Consider the following 20,446-nt stretch of genomic DNA (forward strand, 5'->3'; position numbering starts at 1 on the left):
ATTGCATACCCAAGTTTTTCTAGCATCATGAACAAAGTCACGTGGAATATGAGCCTTTTTAGTCAGCTCCTCAATATAAAACAGTATTTTCACCTTGAAACACATTCTTTGTTGTCCTCAAGGTAGACCAAAACAGTTTTAAATTTATGTAATAAAATTTATCTTATGGTCCAAAAATGCTTAGGATAATATTTATAGTTATAGCAAATGTACATGTATTCAAAATGTAGTGCATATCCAGTGCTGGAGGGGTTTTCTGACATACCGATTTCTGGACAGAAATCTTGAAACAAAAACAAATGCAATAATAACCTTCCTTAAAGCTAGTTGTCTCTTGCAGCAATTCTTTCGACTGAGAAAAGAGTCGCTCTTTCTTCACGCTTGCAGCGTAACTATCACTTAAAGAAATCTGTAAAACCTTGAGATTCTGCGGCAAATGATCCAACTTTTTTCGACGACTGTAGCACTGTTTACAAATGTAAGCAGAAACCGCGTGGACGTTGCAATTCCGTAAGCGCGATGCTAATAGAACATCGTCCTTTTCTTACTCTGTACCAAAAATCGCTCATAATCTTTTCCTATATCCTTAAAGCAAAGTATATATTTTAACTCGGACACTGAATTGCAAATTTACCCGAAAATGGGAATGAATTCACTTCAAAGTTGTTGTATATATCGGTAACACGCCAGCACGTGCCACTTTAGTTTGCATAGATTAGAGTGACGTCACAGAACACGATTAGTGTCAGGTTTGCGTAGACGTTCCGGCCTCGCTTCCGTTTCACCTTGTGGGGGAGGGTACGGCTACACGTGGGCTATTTTGACAGCTTGGTCCCAGGATCGAAATCCCGAGTACTGCTGACCAGTAAGGTAGCGGCGCACAGAAAATGAGCCATGCAATCGTACCAAGTAACCAGGAAGTAACAATAAGCAAGTAAAGTTGCGAGTGCTTCATTTGTCACCTAAGAAATGCCGCACAATCGCTACAACAACAAGTCCCTTCTTTGGAGCATGAGGTCACAATTCAAGCCTCGTCGGGAAGTTCTATATTTACTCTTTGAGCACTTTCTCCATCTGGGGTAGGGATGGACGCAGGAAACTGTCAGAAGGACCTTAAGAAATTTTCCAAAGAAGAAGGGAAGAAGGGGGGGGGGGGGGTAACCCTGCCCTGTGCTTTACTGGGTTAGTGGCACTGAGACCATGGAAAGCTCCGGTCGGATCAGCCTTATAGCTTCTACATGAAATCTGACATACCCTTTAACATCGTTTTATTCATCAAGTGACGGTTCAGCCGAAAGTTATGATATACTTCTATTTGCCCTAAACTTATTGTGGTTTATTCTATCTTAACTTACGAGTGATTTGTTGAATCTGTGAACATACAAGTTTTTCTAATTTCGCCCATTTAAGGTAATCCGGATTCCGGAATCCAGGAAATTTTTGTTTGTGGAATTCGGAATACTGGGCTCTGGAATCCAGAATCCAGCTTTTGGAATCCGAGACCCCGCTAAAAAGGGAATCCAGAATCCACTTGCTGAAGCACAAGAAAAAGCAAAAGGCGGAGAGGGAATGGTAAGTGTAACATTGTAATGATTCAATTGATTTTCTGTTCCATTTTAAACTAACTTAACCTCCAGCGAAACTTACAAAACATATCAAAATCATGGGGTACAAATAGTCTTAACATGAATGTAGTGACCACGCCCACTTCAACACCCCACTCAAATCGAGTGTAATTTTCGAATGTTTTACCATCGTGCGGATTCTCTACGGAAAAAGCACTCAATGTACCTCTGAAATATTAAACTATAATATTGTGGCTTTCTATTTCGCTAATTTTCTAACTTGAAGATAAAGTTTTTTCCTCGTCATTTTTACCTTTTCTCCGAGCGGTTGCGTGAAATTAACAAGGCGTTTTTGATCAAAACACGACCGAGCGAAGGGTCTCGGGCGATATCTCTTTTACGCAGGCGCAAATTTAAAATGTACCGCCAGAATCAAAAAGAGGAACAAATTTCCTTTGTTTTGATATGTAAAGTGTCGAACAAAAAGCAGATTTACCTTCGTCAAATGGCGTTTCAAAACAGCTGTATCTTCCTCCTTTTGATATTTCCTGTTTTGTAAGCGTGAAAGCAGTAGGAGAGGGATCGGGAAACTCAGAAAGCGCTTCGGGAATTAATCTGCCATCGTTTACTTACAAGATAAACAAGTAAGATTTGTGAAGTTCGTTGAAGTATGAAGTCTAAATAATTGCCTTTTTAAAGCTTGTTTGCTGGATTTTTCGTAAACTTCCCTGATTAATTTTTCGTTTCAGCTTACTAGTCTATACTATTTCAAAGCAATGTCAAGACGAAGACGGAGAACCATGAGTCGGTCCTAAAAGAAGTTGAAAGACTCGAAAAACGCTTTGCTAAACTTGAGAATACCCGGCCAATTGTTTGCATCTCATGGAACAACAATGTATTATGCCTCGTTCAATGATGAAACGCAACAAACGCATACTTTTTAGCATGACTCGCTTGTTAGCAGTGCTTTAGGCCTTTTGTCGTTTTGAGATCAGTTACGCTGGAGGCTTGAATAAACTATGCTTGTTAAATATTTTATTATGCTACCTGGCACTGGTCATGAAAATCGCTTACTTGGCACAAAATTTCGCCCGAATCGTGATTCACACTTAAACACACACTTTTTCAACTTGAGAATACCTGGCCAATTGTTTGCATCTCATTGAACAACAATGTATTATGCCTCGTTAAATGCTGGAACGCAGCGAACGCACAGCATGACTAGTGTAAATGAAGATCTTTCGCGATTTTTCAAAGGTGTAAGTATAGTTGAATTGGTTTAACACCGTTTAATGCGCAATCTCGTCGAACATCATCGCCAATTACGTCTAGGAAAACAAGCTTTTCTGTCCGCGATTTACTCGGGGTGTTATTAAAATTTTATTCCAGTTTAAATTTATGCCTCAATACCATGGTTTTTGTTTAAAAGTAAAGTTTAAAAAGTAATTTGAGATGATAGGGAAATATTTTCGAGCTGTTTTCTTGGCAGTTCTAAGTCAATTTTATATTTAAAAAAATTGGCCATCTTTTCCAAGTCGGAACAATGTTATGCTGTACCAGAAAAACCTTTTAGTCCAACAGTTATTTAGAAATTAAAAATGATATGCAATGATTTGAACTATTAGTTCTTTGTTCCTGTTAAATCACTTGAAGAACCTCTAGGAACCTGTATGAAAGAAATGCGGCCTGGCCTCTTCAGAGTTGCTAAAAGATGTGGAATGAATGGACATTGGACTTAAGAGACGGACAGTCTCAACAGGTATTCCTACAACAAAAATTTATCCCTTAATTTGCTGTTATACATTTCAAATGTCATAATTTCAAGTTTCATAATTATCAAATGTTTTTATGAAAATATAAATAGACAAACATGCATTCACAAACATGTCCTTCAATAGCGAAATCCGCCATTGAAGTCATTCCTAGAAAACGAAATGTGAAAATTAGGGGCAAACCAGAGACAAAAATCTGGAATCTTTGGTGTTTTAGATTCCGGAATCTGCAGTGGTAGAATCCGGAATCCAGCACCTGGAATCCGGAATCCACAACGTGGAATCCAGAATCTAAAACTGTCCTGGATTACCTTTCATGGGGCAACTAATCGTTTTTCTCCGAATGTGAACAGAGTTTCGTGAGACTTAGTGGTGTATGAACGCTGTTCTTCTACGAGGACGTGAATTCAGGCAAAAGATTCAGTAATCTTTTTTTCTTTTGTCGGTGACACGGAGAAGAGAGGGTCGCGGAAGTGGTTTTTCTCGTGAATCTAATTGTGCACACTACTTGCTTATTCTATCTCCTGCTTCTACTATATCCTAATCATATAGACGATATTATGTTTATGATTATGTTTGTTATGTTGCTATGGAAATTAATCGCGATTCGCCATTTTCACTGAAACATACAGTTCCTCCTTAACATTTCCCATGTGAGTAACTGATCCAGCGAATTGGCGAAGAGGATCGTCAGACTTCAAGTTTGATCGCAGACTATAAGCACAGCCCCAAGAAAAATAGTTTCTAGGCCTAAATTTTGCACTCACGACTTTAATTGAGCTTTTAATTTTTTCTGACTGAGTCGTCTATTGAATATTTCTTTCTGTCTTTTAGTTCTATGAACACTCTTAGACCTGACGAGTTTTTTATCCACTTTGTTGGGATTTAAAATAATTTCCGTCGTGAAAGGAGTGACTGGCAAATAACACTAAACTTAAGAAAAAAATTATAAACAGCTGGTGTCCTCATTTCTGCCACGAGGGACAAACAATTAAGCATCACTTGTCTGCAACATGATACAACTTGAGGAAGAAACTTGAGAGAGTTAATTAGTCAAGAAAACAAGAGTGAAAATATAATTTATTTGTGAAGATTGTCAGCTACATATTTATCTATGTCCATTAAGTTCGCTAAGGTTGAATAATGAGCTATTTACAGGGCAAAACTAGGCTTCGAAAGTTGCATCATGAGACTTTCAAGGATTCTGGGCTGATAAAATGACTTTTCCCTGTAGATCATGCCCCAGTTGAAAGAATGCGAACGATTCCCTCGAGGGTGGCATGTAGGTTCCAAATCATTCGACGTGTTTGTCAATGACGTATCCTCGCTTTTCAAAAAAGTAAATGTGGAGGACACCATTGACAACATCACTAAATGAATTTACACGTACAACAAATTACCTAAACTCAGCTCAACTTCATTTCAAACGTGCTCTCTGCCACTTCCCTAAAAAAACTCGTCACGAAACTCCTCTCATCGGGAATTACTTGGGAATATAAAATATCATCAATTTGGCGGATGGTGCTTAGTTACCCTGATGATAACCTTGTGTCGAAAACGTTTGGTTTATATTTTCTCCTGATAAATGGCTCATATTCCTCTTTATTTTTTATCATTCTATGTTGTAATTAAGCATACTGCTCGAGGGCTAAGGGAAAGAAACAATCAAAAGCCTCAGGGAAATTTTGGAACACAATTGCCCGTAATTATAAAATCAATGGACTAATTTAATAGGCCTGAAATTTGAAACTTGCTTAAAAGCATTCGACCATTTATGTTGTACGCACCGACTCAGGTTTTCTGAAATTGAACACGAACCATTAGATTGTCATCCTTATTTAAACAATTGAAAGATGCTATTAAATTTTGATGAGGAAAGAGTCATAGAGGCTGAAAATTAATCAATTATAGATACTAGAATGCAAGTATCTATGACTAAAGAAAATTAAAACGTCTTTTCACCAAGTCCTTTCCTTTATGCTCTCTGTAAGAGAAAAAGACGATTTAACCATCAGTCCTCGCGAAGAATAGTCACGGTGAGAAAAAAGGAAAAAAAGGAAAAAAAGGAAAACACTGCAACCTAATGCAGTTGGAAGGAAACTTAAAACCTGTTTAGCAACAGGCCTATGTTGAAGGTCACCTAACAAAACATATCGTATGGCTTATACTGTTTTCATTCTCGCAATTTTCTAGCACCTGCCTATCTAGTTAGGAAGTAGAAATGAAATAAACATTTATTCTTTTTCATCATATTCTTTCTGACAGTGAAGACTAAAGATGCATCTCAGCATCATATTTCTTCTTTGCGCCGCCGCTTATGCCGTTGACTACGGCATAAACCGTATTCCAGGGCCAAATCTCAAAGCTGTTAACTTTGCCAAAAAGATAAAGAGACAAAAGCTGAACGGAAGCCTGATAAGAGATATAGAAGTGGATTCGGAAAGTTCCTGTCAGTTTGAGTGTGTGTATGAAGAGCGATGTCAGTCTTACAACTTTGGAACCATAAAGGGCGACTCAAACAAATTCAAGTGTCAACTAAGCGACTCTGATCGATTTGCTGGATTTGCTAACTTTATTGAGGATAAAGATTTCATTTACAGGGGAATAAAGGTAAGCTAAATCTGTTTAGTGCATCAACAATGACTTCTGTTGTGGATCAGAATTAAAATCTTGATTAACTTTGAACTATTTAAGCTTTCATTTCTTCTTTTACCTCCTTATCAGCTTAAGAAGATCTGTATATAATCTTGATAGAAATTTTCCGGCTGTTGACGTTAGGGGAAGGGGGCTCCACTCACGAAAACGGCTAGATTTTTCGCGAAAAATGTTTCGATTTGTTTTATGTATAAAGCCTTCATTCTTTCTTTTCTTTCAAGTAAATCTTCCATGTCAACTAGTCGCATTTTGCTATCCAACAAGAAAGGATGTGTATTCTGTTGCGCTTCGTAATAAAATTGTCGCATACTGTAACAAGACTTGGTTTACTTAGACGGAGCGTAAGGAGACCCACTCATGGCTATAACCATCGTCAATGATGATAAAAAGATACTGATAAAAGTAATGATTATGACATTGATGATAAAAATAAAAACAACCATTGATTATGATATCATCATCGTCATCATCATTATTATCATGGTGGTAAATTCATACCCGAGGTCTCTATTTCCCTAAGAACGAGGCTTGTGTATGGTCTCGTAGACTTTGTTTATCTCCCAACCTATCAAAGGTTTTCTGTTGCACGTAACAGGGTGCGAAAGGAAGAAACTCCTTTGACTTACAGATGTTTAGGAAGTTACTCGACACAACTTTTTTCTCTAGAGCGCGTGTGAAGAAGACAGTTTCCGATGTGGTGATCACAGTATATGCGTTCCCAACTATCAAGATGACAGCATTCGATGCCAGTGTAAGCATGGCTTCACAGGAAAACCTTGCGGTAGGTATATTTCGCTTTGTTTAGGTATAGAAAAAGCCTCAATTGTCATATAAAGAAGTGATTTCGAATAGGTTCTTTATTTCCTCGCAAATTAATAGAACCGAAAAGCTGCTCTCAATTATTTCAAGATGGTTTCAATTCTAGTGGCGTATACACCATCAATCCAGATGGCGGCAAACCAATCCAAGTGTTATGTGACATGATCACAGACGGTGGAGGCTGGACCGTTTTTCAGAAACGCTTGGACGGCTCTGTTGACTTCTATCTTAAATGGGAATCCTACAAAAACGGCTTCGGAGATCTGAGCGGAGAGTTCTGGCTTGGAAACGACAATCTTCACCGTTTAACAGCCGCTGATCATGTCATGTTAAGAGTTGACCTGGAAGACTTTGAAGGGAACATCACATATGCTGAGTACACGGATTTTGGTGTGGCAGACGAAGCTGATAAGTACCGGCTTTTGATTGGAGGATACAAGGGCACCGCTGGTGACTCTATGACGCTACATAAGTAAGTAAGGAATTCAGGTTGACTGAGACAGAATCCATTTCCAGCCGCGGGAAGCATGTTTCAAATAGGGATGTAGCTTTAGAAATTGATTTGGAAGGGAACTAATCATGAACGGCTTATCACATCTAGTTTGAATTTTGTATGTAAAGAGAAACATTTCCAGATAAAACAAAGGAAAACGTATGGCTTTGATGTTTATTTTGGGAGTTTAATGTTTTATTGGTCTCCATCTTCGTTTAAATTTTGAATCGTCACAATCACAATCATAAATGGGCATAACTAAAATTGTTCCGAAAAAATCAAAGGACAAATTTGTCATGTAAAATGTTTGCTTCGTCTGTTGCATCCGCATCAAAAAAATTTGAAAGCCGTCCAAAATTCCGTCAGTGCCTGATGTGTTCATAAGACTGGCCAGCCAAGTTTGCCAAAGGATTAAACCTCCAATTTCTAGGATTCGTACAAGCCGTTTCAAAAATTTCAATCCCAGTGTTTTGGAACAAAAGATAACTATTGCCTTCTTACTATACTTCTTTCAGTTCAATTACACGCTGATCGTAGCTTTTATGACAAATAATCGACAAGTTTCTCACGGTTTTGTTTATTAAGTCGATTTTGTTCAGTTTTTACCCGGGACAAATGTTGTCGGCGGTGCATTTGAAGATTTGCCCGCCTCGAACAAAATTTTTCAAGTCGCGACAAACAATCTGCACTTGTAAAATGTTGATGTTGACAGGAAACAACTTATTCGCTAGTGCGGAAAGGCCCTAACTTTATATATTCAAGAAATTGATAAACCAAAAGACTTTCGGGAGCCTCAAACAAACTACATCAACATACACCTCCAGTAATATGTGAGACTTCAGTAAGATTGAGATCTCAACAGTTTTTCAAGGTTCCGATCTGATAAGTCACGTGACTTGATTACGTAATCCGATAACCCAGACTACCAAGAATGTGCCGCCTTTGCTTTAACACCCGCAAACGGATAAACGTTCAAAGCTTCTTGAAAAAGGACGATAAACCGTAGGCCCCATCTCCCGCATCTTCTCTTTACTGGTCAGTGGGGGATGTTAAAGAACCTAAGTACTTTTCGCAAAGAGAAGGAAACGAAGCTCCCGGTATTGGGTTAGGCCTGGCCTATTTGTTATTAGTTTGTATAGGCTACCATCCAAACCAGCTTTAAAGCTGAACTTGATCAGCCTGTATAAATATCGTGAATAAATAAATAAGTAACTAATGCTTTTTATGTGTCTAAACAAGTTGAAAACAAGCTTACATGAAATTTGATTTCATTTCAGCAATATGAGGTTTTCTACGAATGATCAAGACAATGACGGAGGTAACGGCCACTGCTCCCAACTCTACAAGGGAGCTTGGTGGTACCAAAACTGCCATAACTCCAATCTGAATGGATTGTACCTCAATGGCTCCCATGAGTCTCGTGCTGATGGGGTTAACTGGCTTTCTTTTAGGGGCTATCATTACTCACTAAAACGCACCGAGATGAAAGTGAGAACCAAAGTATAAGAAAATGTCTATTGCAGGATAACGCGTCGATCAAATCGAGGCTTCAACAACCCCCCTCCCCCCCCCCCCCAGGCAACACTCGGGCATTTGACTGTCGTTCTTTCAAAAGGGTGGGGAACTTGAACCTTTCCTGGGTGGGGTGGGCAATTTTACTGAACCTGCCAAGTCCATCCAGCGGAATACACGTGATTTATGTCTTAGTATGCAGCTGTTAAAAGGTAAAGAGTTCACTTTCGCAAAAAGATGGCAACGAGGGAAAGGTCTACAAGAAAGTTACAGTCACTGATCTTGCATCTTACAAAAAATTGTGTTTGAGCACAATTTTGGCCCCGGAGGACGGGGATTTGAATGAGCCAGTCTTTAAAAGTTCAAATGCCCGGGGAGTTTCGGGGGGGAGGGGGTGGGGGGGATGTTGAAGCTTTTGAATTGATTGACGCTTAACCGACAAGAAAACAATTTGAACTGAAACTTGCGCTAAACCTAAGTCAGCAAGTTGATATGTATATATGATGACACTACTAAATTGAATTTTGTTAGTAGCTTCAATGCAATTTTTAGCATTGAATTAGTATTTAGGTGGAGTTTATAGTAAACAATGCCATATTTTTTTTCAAAATAAAAACTGTCTGTTGCATCCATGTTTTGTTATTTAACAAAGTTTATGAAGCCTTGGACCTACTTTGAGTGCAATAAAAAGTATCTATTTCACTTGTATAGTCCTCACAGTTACTTACTGCGATTTACTATGGGACACATGCTCCCCATCATCAACGCTAGAGCTCGAGTATATACATGTATGTGCTGCTAAAGTCATACATAGACTGCCTTGGGACACTCAGGATGTTCTATCCTTGACTGTGTGGGATTCATATTTAAATATGTATGAAACTGGGTGATTGCTTTCATTTATATACAGGGTATATAATGATATGGAGGCAGATGATATTCTGTCTTTTTAATTAGATCTAGAGTAGCAGTTCTAATTATAATTTATGCAACTCCCCAAGTTTTAAATTACCACATCTTAACGTAGATTTAGGGAGAACCTCTCTAGGATGAAGAGGGCTTTTAGCCTAGAATATAACCGTCAACATGTTATTTCAGAAGGAAGCCTTTACAAACTCGAATAAATACCAAGATTACTTTTATTATTGACTACTATTTGCAAACATTTTGAACACACTTAGAACTTTAGATTAATAGTGTATTGTTGTATGTCGTACATGCAAGTCCATATCAGCTCTGTTGCTTTTAACTTTTTAACTTACGGTAAATAAAGTATTAATTGATGTTCATTGATTTATTGATTAACCATTTCATAAACGAAAGTTAGTCTTACCTAGGTCGATAACGTTTTCTGAGTAACCAAGTCACCAATAAGATTCCGTAATAGAACATTTTAAAAAATTAGGGGCACACGAGATTTACAAGGAAAAACTAAAGGCATGTAACGAACTCCGTTCTCTTGAAGAAGCTTTTGTGTGTTCCATAATCTATCCGAAAACCCTCCTACTTTGTTTTGGTTTGTTTTGTTTTTTAGTTTCTTATTTTTTAGGGACTTTTTTTGGTGAAGTTTTCTTCCAAGTGGATGCATTCGTTTTCATGGAATAAAAGCAGCTCCACTGTAAATCTTGCATGGGCTCATCATATTATAGGTTGCCTAAATTTCAGTCTCATTCAAGTCAAAACGCTTCGAAATATAATAGACAGCACTGTCCCCCGAAATCCTGTTACTCTGTTTTTAACAGAGTAACAGAATAAGCACCTCCTAAAAAGGGGAAGAATCTATTTAAAAGCAAATTAGTTTTGGCATATATTCGAATTCGAAGTAGCTCATTTCCGTTTGCGCTAACAACCATACTAGAAACTAATCTCTAAATTACTGAAGTTGAGTGACGCGTATGCAGTTTAAAGCCAATCCCGAATTCAAAGCACTTCCTTTGATATAATACTCATACATTTGCACCGGAAAATAAACATGAGCAATCATTCAACTACTTGTTGGATATCAACAGTCAACTTATCCAACATCTGCCTATTAAAACGGTGTAGACGATATTCTAAGTAAACTTTAACAACTTCAAAAACAAAATACCAATCCAATTGAATTATCATAAGTTCAAATTAGTTTAACAGATCCCGTAATCTTATTCTTTGACACTATACAAAGTTTGGTTCCTCATCCTTGCTTCCGAATCTGCTGAGCTGCGACGTCTACTGGGAAGGAGAAGCTTTCGAAGTTATTTTTATTTCTGAATCAAAATTGTAAACTAATATTTCCCTTCCCCTATTAAAGACGGTCTCTTTCGTTATCAAACAGGAAACTAAAGCTAACCACACTGAAGGCCAACAGTGGCTTCACAGATTTCTTAACTGAAAATGTGACATCATAGAAGTGCTTTGTACAAAGACTTAAGTTATTTTAACGAAAAAGAGGCAGCTGGTTCTTTACCCACCTTTACTGTAAATGATATAAAAATCATATATGTGAACTGCGTTTGAAGAAATGAATATGGAAGCGATCCCCGCAGTTATGAACACTACTTAAGTAGTAGTGAGAATAAGGCCTGAAAAAAATTCAGACTCATATGGGATTTGAACCCATGACCTCTGCGATACTGGGGCAGCGCTTTACCAACTGAGCTAACAAGCCAACTGGTCGGTATCGCAGAGGCCTGGGTTCAAATCCCATACGAGCCTGCATCTCATAAGCTTAAGTGTAAAACTCAGATGCTTTCTTCGGCTGGTTGAGACCGTAAAGACAGTTTCAAATGGCATTGTAGCACCTCGCAAGACCAGTGTGCTTCTTTAATCCCTTAACTACCAGAAGTAATTAACATGTAACTTCTCCTCAAAGTTTGTTCTGTCGTTCTCAAACTTCCTGAATGCCTCGACATACTGTGGCTCTATAAGTTTGGCAATTTTCTCCTTCTCGGCCAGAACGTATATGTAAAGATGTCTCTTAGCTTCCATTTAGGATACCTGAAAGGCTTCATGAGCCTTGATACTATCCGCGTACCTTTCTCAAAAGTGGATGAATATCATACGCTCCTCTTTAAATACAAAGCTTCCTTAGTGATCACAAAAATGACTGCACTGGCCACAAGTCCCTCTAGCAGCACGAAAGTTTGTGAATTGCTCATAACAAGAAATGTAGCCGCTATGGCCTTTGAAAAAAGACCACAGAACGAGGAAACTGATACTGCAAACATCTTTAAACTGTCCAAACATTTCTCTTATGGTAGACAGCCGAACCATATTAACTCCATCTTCCGTAAACTAAGTTTGATGGCAGATTGCAGACTACAAGCACAGCCCTGAGAAAAATAATTTCTAAGCCTAAATTTTGCACTCAGGACCTTAACTGAGCTTTTTATTTCTTGCGACTCAGTTTTCTATTTCATATTTTTTCTGTCTTTAGTCCCGTAAACACTTTTAGACCTGAGGAGATTTTTTTTCCACTTTGTTGGGATTCAAATAATTTTTGCTGTACCCGAAAATAACACAAAACTTATGAAAAAAGAATAAACTTTTCATTTCTGACACGAGGGACAAACAATTGAGCATTACTTATCTGCAACATGAATTAACTTGAGAAAGAAACTTATGAAAGTTAATTAGAAAAGGAAACAAGAGTGAAAATCTAATTTATGTGTGAAGATTGATGGACACATATTTGTCGCGGTTCAATTTTATCCTTGGCTCAAATTTTATTTTCCTTTGTTTCAAAACTCATTATCATACATTACAAACAACCAAGACAAACGAAAATAAAATTTGAAACAGGGTTAAAATTGAACCACAACACATTCATCTATGTCCATTAAGTTCGCTAAGGTTAAAAAATGCGCTTTTCACAAGGAAACAAAAAATTAAGTAGTAAGAACAAAACGTTTTCGACATTAGTTTATTATCATTAGGTTATTATTAATAAGCACTGTCTGCAAAATTGCCTATTTTATATCCTTAAATAATTACCGATGGGAGTCGTTTCGCAACGTAGGAATTAATTTGCTTATTCAAACTAGGCTGCAAAAGTTGCATCATGAGACCTTCAAGGATTCTGAGTTAATAAAAAGACTTCTCCGTGCAGATCATGCCCCAGTTGAAGGAATGCGAACGATTTTTCCGGGGATGGCATGTAGGTTCCAAGTCATTGGACGTGTTTGCCAATGACGTCTTCTCGCTTTTCACTGAAATAAATGTGGAGGACGCCATTGATTATATCACTAAATGAATTCACACGTACAACAAATTACCCAAACTCGGCAATAAACTTCTCTTCAACCGTGCTCTCTGCCACTTCCCGAACAAAACTCGTCACGAAACTCCTTTCATCGGGAATCACGTATATAAAATATCGTCAATTTGGCGGACGGTGTTTATTTACCCTCATGTTAACCTAGTGTCGAAAACGTTGGGTTTTTACTCTTTAATATATTATTTCCTGATAAATGGCTCATATTCATCTATATTTTTCTCATTCTGTGTTGTAATTAAGAACACTGCATGAGGGCTAAGGGAAAGAAACACTCAAAAGCTCTAAAAAAAGCCTTAGGGAAATTTTGGGGACACAGAAAGTTATGCCGGAGTACCTGCCGTAATTATTAAATCAATGGACTAATTCAAATAGGCCTAAGGTTTGAAACTTGCTTAAGAGCATTTGACAATTTATGTTGCACGCACCGACTCCGATTTCTGAGAATGAAAACGAAACATTAGATTGTCATCCTTATCTAAACAGCTTCACTCGACATCAGTTATATTTCCGAGCAGGATCTTAAAGATGCTATTAAATTTTGACAAGAAAAGAGTCATAGACGCTGAAAATTATTCAAATATAGATACTAGAGTGCAAATATGTATAACTAAAGAAAATTAAAAAGTCCTTTCACCAAGTCCTTTCCTTTATGCTCTCTGTATGAGAAAAAGATGATTCAACCATCAGTCCGCAAGAAGAATAGTCACAGTGAGAAAAAAGTTTAAAAAAATGGAAAACACTGCAACCTAATGCAGTTTGAAGGAAGCCTAATACCTGTTTAGCAACAGGCCTATGTTGACGGTCACCAAAAAAAACATATCATATTGCCTATACTGTTTTTATTTTTTCAATTTTTTAGCACCTGCTTATCTAGTTTGTCAATAGAAATGAAATAAACATTCATCCTTTTTCATCATATTCTTTCTGACAGTGAAGACTAAACATGCATCTCAGCATAATATCTCTTCTTTGCGCTGTTGTCTACGGCATAAATCGTATTTCAGGTCCAAATCTCAAAGCTGTTAACTTTGCCGGAAAGATAAAAAGACAAAAGCTGAACGGAAGCCTGATAAGAGATATAGAAGTGGATTCGGAAAGTTCCTGTCAGTTTGAGTGTGTGTATGAAGAGCGATGTCAGTCTTACAACTTTGGAACCGTAAAGGGCGACTCAAACAAATTCAAGTGTCAACTAAGCGACTCTGATCGATTTGCTGGATTTGCTAACTTTATCGAGGATAAAGATTTCATTTACAGGGGAATAAAGGTAAGCTAAATCTGTTTAGTGCATCAACAATGACTTCTGTTGTGGATCAGAATTAAAATCTTGATTAACTTTGAACTGTTTAAGCTTTCATTTCTTCTTTTACCTCCTTATCTGCATAAGAAGATCTGTAAATAATCGTGATATAAATTTTCCGGCTGTTGACGTTAAGGGAAGGGGGCTCCACTCACGAAAACGGCTAGATTTTTCGCGAAAAATGTTTCGATTTGTTTTATATATAAAGCCTTCATTCTTGCTTTTCTATCAAGTAAATCTTCCATGTCAACTAGTCGCATTTTGCTATCCAACAAGAAAGGATATGTATTCTGTTGCGCTTCGTAATAAAATTGTCGCATATTGTAGCAAGACTTGGTTTTCTTAGACAGAGCGTAAGGAGACCCACTCATGGCTATAACCATCGTCAATGATGATAAAAAGATACTGATAAAAGTAATGATTATGAAATTGATGATAAAAATAAAAACTACCATTGATTATGATATCATTATCGTCATCATCATCATCATCATTATCATGGTGGTAAATTCATACCCGATGTCTCTATTTCCCTAAGAACGAGGCTTGTGTATGGTCTCGTAGACTTTGTTTATCTCCCAACCTATCAAAGGTTTTCTGTTGCACGTAACAGGGTGCGCAAGCCGAAGGCCATACCTTGAAGAAATTTGTGCAAATCCTGTTTGCAACCAAATGAGTTGCTATCCTTCGAATATCCCTGCGCTATTGAAAGAAAGAAACTCCTTTGACTTACAGATGTTTAGGAAGTTACTCGACACAACGTTTTTCTCTAGAGCGCGTGTGAAGAAGACAGTTTCCGATGTGGTGATCACAGTATATGCGTTCCCAACTATCAAGATGACAGCATTCGATGCCAGTGTAAGCATGGCTTCACAGGAAAACCTTGCGGTAGGTATATTTCGCTTTGTTTAGGTATAGAAAAAGCCTCAATTATCATATAAAGAAGTGATTTCGAATAGGTTCTTTATTTCCTCGCAAATTAATAGAACCGAAAAGCTGCTCTCAATTATTTCAAGATGGTTTCAATTCTAGTGGCGTATACACCATCAATCCAGATGGCGGCAAACCAATCCAAGTGTTATGTGACATGATCACAGACGGTGGAGGCTGGACCGTTTTTCAGAAACGCTTGGACGGCTCTGTTGACTTCTATCTTAAATGGGAATCCTACAAAAACGGCTTCGGAGATCTGAGCGGAGAGTTCTGGCTTGGAAACGACAATCTTCACCGTTTAACAGCCGCTGATCATGTCATGTTAAGAGTTGACCTGGAAGACTTTGAAGGGAACATCACATATGCTGAGTACACGGATTTTGGTGTGGCAGACGAAGCTGATAAGTACCGGCTTTTGATCGGAGGATACAAGGGCACCGCTGGTGACTCTATGACGCTACATAAGTAAGTAAGGAATTCAGGTTGACTGAGACAGAATCCATTTCCAGCCGCGGGAAGCATGTTTCGAATAGGGATGTGGCTTTAGAAATTGATTTGGAAGGGAACTAATCATGAACGGCTTATCACATCTAGTTTGAATTTTGTATGTAAAGAGAAACATTTCCAGATAAAACAAAGGAAAACGTATGGCTTTGATGTTTATTTTGGGAGTTTAATGTTTTATTGGTCTCCATCTTCGTTTAAATTTTGAATCGTCACAGTCACAATCCTAAACGGGCATAACTAAAATTGTTCCGAAAAAATCAAAGGTCAAATTTGTCATGTAAAATGTTTACTTCGTCTGTTGCATCCGCATCAAAAAAATTTGAAAGCCGTCCAAAATTCCGTCAGTGCCTGATGTGTTCATAAGACTGGCCAGCCAAGTTTGCCAAAGGATTAAACCTCCAATTTCCAGGATTTGTATAAGCCGTTTCAAAAATTTCAATCCCCGTGTTTTGGAACAAAAGATAACTATTGCCTTGTTACTATACTGCTTTCAGTTCAATTACACGCTGATCGTAGCTTTTACGACAAATAATCGACAAGTTTCTCACGGTTTTGTTTATTAAGTCGATTTTGTTCAGTTTTTACCCGGGACAAATGTCGTCGGCGGTGCATTTGAAGATTTGTCCGCCTCGAACAAAATTTGTCAAGTCGCGACAAACAATCTGCACTTGTAAAATGTTGATGTTGACAGGAAACAACTTATTCACTAGTGCGGAAAGGCCCCAACTTTATATATTCAAGAAATTGATAAACCAAAAGACTTTCGGGAGCTTCAAACAAACTACATCAACATACACTTCCAGTAGTATGTGAGACTTCAGTAAGATTGAGATCTCAACAGTTTTTCAAGGTTCCGATCTGATAAGTCACGTGACTTGATTACGTAATCCGATAACCTAGACTACCAAGAATGTGCGGCCTTTGCTTTAACACCCGCAAATGGATAAACGTTCAAAGCTTCTTAAAAAAGGACGATAAACCGTAGGCCCCATCTTCTGCATCTTCTCTCTACTGGTCAGTAGGGGAAGTTAAGGAACCCACGTACTTTTCACAAAGAGAAGGGAACGAAGCTCCCGGTATTGGGTTAGGCCTGGCCTAGTTGTTATTAGTTTGTATAGGCTACCATCCAAACCAGCTTTAAAGCTGAACTTGATCAGCCTGTATAAATATCGTGAATAAATAAATAAATAAGTAACTAATGCTTTTTATGTGTCTAAACAAGGTGAAAACAAGCCTACATGAAATTTGATTTCATTTCAGCAATATGAGGTTTTCTACGAATGATCAAGACAATGACGGAGATAACAGGCACTGCTCCCAACTCTACAAGGGAGCCTGGTGGTACCAAAACTGCCATAACTCCAATCTGAATGGATTGTACCTCAATGGCTCCCATAAGTCTTATGCTGATGGAGTCAACTGGCTTCATTTCAGAGGCCATCATTACTCACTAAAACGCACTGAGATGAAAGTGAGAACCAATGCATAAGACAATGTCCATCCCAAGATAAAGCGCCGATCAAATCGAGGCTTTAACATCCCCCCCAGGCAACACTCGGGCATTTGACTGTCGTTCTTTCAAAAGGGTGGGGAACTTGAACCTTTCCTAGGTGGGGTGGGCAATAGGTCTGAACCTGCAAAGTCCTTCCAGCGGAATACACGTGTTTTATGTCTTAGTATGGAGCTGTTAAAAGGTAAAGAGTTCACTTTCGCAAAAAGATGGCTACGAGGGAAAGGTCTACAAGAAAGTTACAGTCACTGATCTTGCTTCTTACAAAAAATTGTGTTTGAGCACAATTTTGGCCCCGGAGGACGGGAATTTGAACGAGCCAGTCTTTAAAAGTTCAAATGCCCGGGGAGTTTCGGGGGGGGTGGGGGGATGTTGAAGCTTTTGAATTGATTGACGCTTAACTGACAAGAAAACGATTTGAACTGAAGTTCGCGCTAAACCTAAGTCAGCAAGTTGATACGTATATATGATGACACTACTAAATTGAATTTTGTTAGTAGCTTCAATGCAATTTTTAGCATTGAATTAGTATTTAGGTGGAGCTTATAGTAAACAATGCCATTTTTTTTTTTCAAAAGAAAAACTGTCTGTTGCATCCATGTTTTGTTATTTAACCAAGTTTATGAAGCCTTGGACCTACTTTGAGTGCAATAGAAAGTATCTATTTCACTTGTATAGTCCTCACAGTTACTTACTGCGATTTACTATGGGACACATGCTCCCCATCATCAACGCTAGAGCTCGAGTATATACATGTATGTGCTGCTAAAGTCATTCATAGACTGCCTTGGGACACTCAGGATGTTCTATCCTTGACTGTGTGGGATTCGTATTTAAATATGTATGAAACTGGGTGATTGCTTTATTTATATACAGGGTATATAATGATATGGAGGCAGATGATATTCTGTCTTTTTAATTAGATCTAGAGTAGTAGTTCTAATTATAATTTATGCAACTCCCCAAGTTTTAAATTATAACATCTTAACATAGATTTAGGGAGAACCTCTCTAGGATGAAGAGGGCTTTTAGCCTAGAATATAACCGTCAACATGTTATTTCAGAAGGAAGCCTTTACAAACTCGAATAAATACCAAGATTACTTTTATTATTGACTACTATTTGCAAACATTTTGATTTACACTTAGAACTTTAGATTAATAGTGTATTGTTGTATGTCGTACATGCAAGTCCATATCAGCTCTGTTGCTTTTAACTTTTTAACTTACGGTAAATAAAGTATTAATTGAAGTTCATTGATTTATTGATTAATCAATTCATAAACGAAAGTTAGTCTTACTTAGGTCGATAACGTTTTCTGAGTAACCAAGTCACCAATAAGATTCCGTAATAGAACATTTTAAAAAATTAGGGGCACACGAGATTTAAAAGGAAAAACTAAAGGCATGTAACGAACTCCGTTCTCTTGAAGAAGCTTTTGTGTGTTCCCTAATCTATCCGAAAACCCTCCTACTTTGTTTTGGTTTGTTTTGTTTTTTAGTTTCTTATTTTTTAGGGACTTTTTTTGGTGAAGTTTTCTTCCAAGTGGATACATTCGTTTTCATGGAATAAAAGCAGCTAGCGTCCGCTCCACTGTAAATTTTGCATGGGCTCATCATACTATAGGTTGCCTATATTTCAGTCTCATTCAAGTTAAAACGCTTCGAAATATAATAGACAGCGCTGTCCCCCGAAATTCTGTTATTCTGTTTTTAACAGAGTAACAGAATAAGCACCTCCTAAAAAGGGGAAGAATCTATTTAAAAGCAAATTAGTTTTGGCATGTATTCGTATTCGAAGTAGCTCATTTCCGTTTGCGCTAACAACCATACCAGAAACTAATCTCTAAATTACTGCAGTTGAGTAATTGAGTTATGCAGTTTAAAGTCAATCCCGAATTCAAAGCACTTCCTTTGATATAATACTCATGCATTTGCACCGGAAAATAAACATGAGCAATCATTCAACTAGCTACTTGTTGGATATCAACAGTCAACTTATCCAACATCTGCCTATTAAAACGGTGTACGACGATATTCTAAGTAAACTTTAACAACTTCAAAAACAAAATACCAATCCAATTGAATTATCATAAGTTCAAATTAGTTCATAATATAATAAAACCAGGATTTGAAATTGTTCCCTCGATTTGACAAACTTTCCAAAAGCGATTTGTCTATTAGATATCGATTCTAAACATTTTTTCGGATTTGCAAAATATTTTTGGATTGTCCCTTCTCTGCTTCCGTAATAACAGGTAATTTAGTGTTAACAACTGAGTTGAATACGTAGATTGGGCACCGTAATGAGTTAGAAGGCTTACGTTTCGAGCGTTAGCCCTTCGTCTGAGCTCTGACGAAGGGCTAACGTTCGAAAGGTCAGCCTTTTAACTCATTACGGTCCCAATTTACGTATTCAACTCAGTTGATAAACCTAAATTACCGGAAATTAGAGCCAGCTTAGCAGAAAGTTAACAAAACATATTGTTTGTACTGTTTTCATTCCTGCAATTTTCTTGCACCTGGTTATCTAGTTAGGAAATAGAACGAAATAACTCATTCCTTTCATCTTTTTCTGACAGTGAAGACTAAACATGTATCTTAGCATAATATCCTTCTTTGCGCCGTTGCCTACGGCACAAGCAGTATTTCAGGTCCAAATTTCGAGTCAATTAACTTTGCCGAAAAGATAAACGGACAAAAGCTGAAAGGAAGCCTGATAAGAGATATAGAAGTGGATTCAGAAAGTTCCTGTCAGTTTGAGTGTGTGTATGAAGAGTGATGTCAGTCTTACAACTTTGGAACCATAGAGGGAGACTCAAACAAATTTAAGTGTCAACTAAGCGACTCTGATCGATTTGATGGATTTGCTAACTTCTTTGAGGATAAAAGTTTTATTTACAAGGGAATGAAGGTGAGAAAAAATCTGTCATTTTATGATTAATCGAGGCGAAGTTTCTTGGAAATCCTGATTAACGTTTAACTATTTAAATTTTCATTTCTCACCGCTTTTCCCCTTGACGAAAGTTACTTTGTCCCACGCTTTAACTTATCGACATAAGAAGATACAACAGTAATCGTGATAGAAATTGCCCGCTGTTGGCGTTAGGGGAAAGAGACTCGACTAAC

General features: G+C 37.8%; 2 protein-coding genes across 4 annotated transcripts; both read left to right on the forward strand.

The window, feature by feature from the left end:
• The first annotated feature begins 1,554 nt into the window (after positions 1-1,554).
• Positions 1,555-10,099, forward strand: LOC149053122 (microfibril-associated glycoprotein 4-like). 3 transcript variants are annotated; one of them, XM_089190828.1, is made up of 6 exons: positions 1,555-1,572; positions 3,219-3,324; positions 5,603-5,947; positions 6,659-6,773; positions 6,872-7,283; positions 8,582-10,099. In XM_089190828.1, the coding sequence occupies exons 3-6, from the start codon at positions 5,615-5,617 to the stop codon at positions 8,808-8,810; spliced, it is 1,089 nt and encodes a 362-aa protein (XP_089046954.1). In that variant the 5' UTR covers positions 1,555-1,572; positions 3,219-3,324; positions 5,603-5,614; the 3' UTR covers positions 8,811-10,099. The 3 variants fall into 3 exon arrangements, with proteins under 3 accessions (XP_089046954.1, XP_089046962.1, XP_089046970.1); XM_089190836.1 differs by lacking the exons at positions 1,555-1,572; positions 3,219-3,324 and adding an exon at positions 5,144-5,472; XM_089190844.1 differs by lacking the exons at positions 1,555-1,572; positions 3,219-3,324 and adding an exon at positions 5,144-5,373.
• A 3,871-nt stretch (positions 10,100-13,970) lies between these two features.
• LOC149053123 (microfibril-associated glycoprotein 4-like) lies at positions 13,971-18,574 on the forward strand. Its single transcript, XM_089190851.1, has 4 exons — positions 13,971-14,335; positions 15,142-15,256; positions 15,355-15,766; positions 17,069-18,574. The coding sequence occupies exons 1-4, from the start codon at positions 14,015-14,017 to the stop codon at positions 17,295-17,297; spliced, it is 1,077 nt and encodes a 358-aa protein (XP_089046977.1). The 5' UTR covers positions 13,971-14,014; the 3' UTR covers positions 17,298-18,574.
• The last annotated feature ends 1,872 nt before the right edge of the window (positions 18,575-20,446 follow it).

Source organism: Pocillopora damicornis, chromosome 1, assembly GCF_964200805.1.
Source record: "Pocillopora damicornis chromosome 1, jaPocDami1.2, whole genome shotgun sequence".
Lineage (NCBI taxonomy): Eukaryota > Metazoa > Cnidaria > Anthozoa > Scleractinia > Pocilloporidae > Pocillopora > Pocillopora damicornis.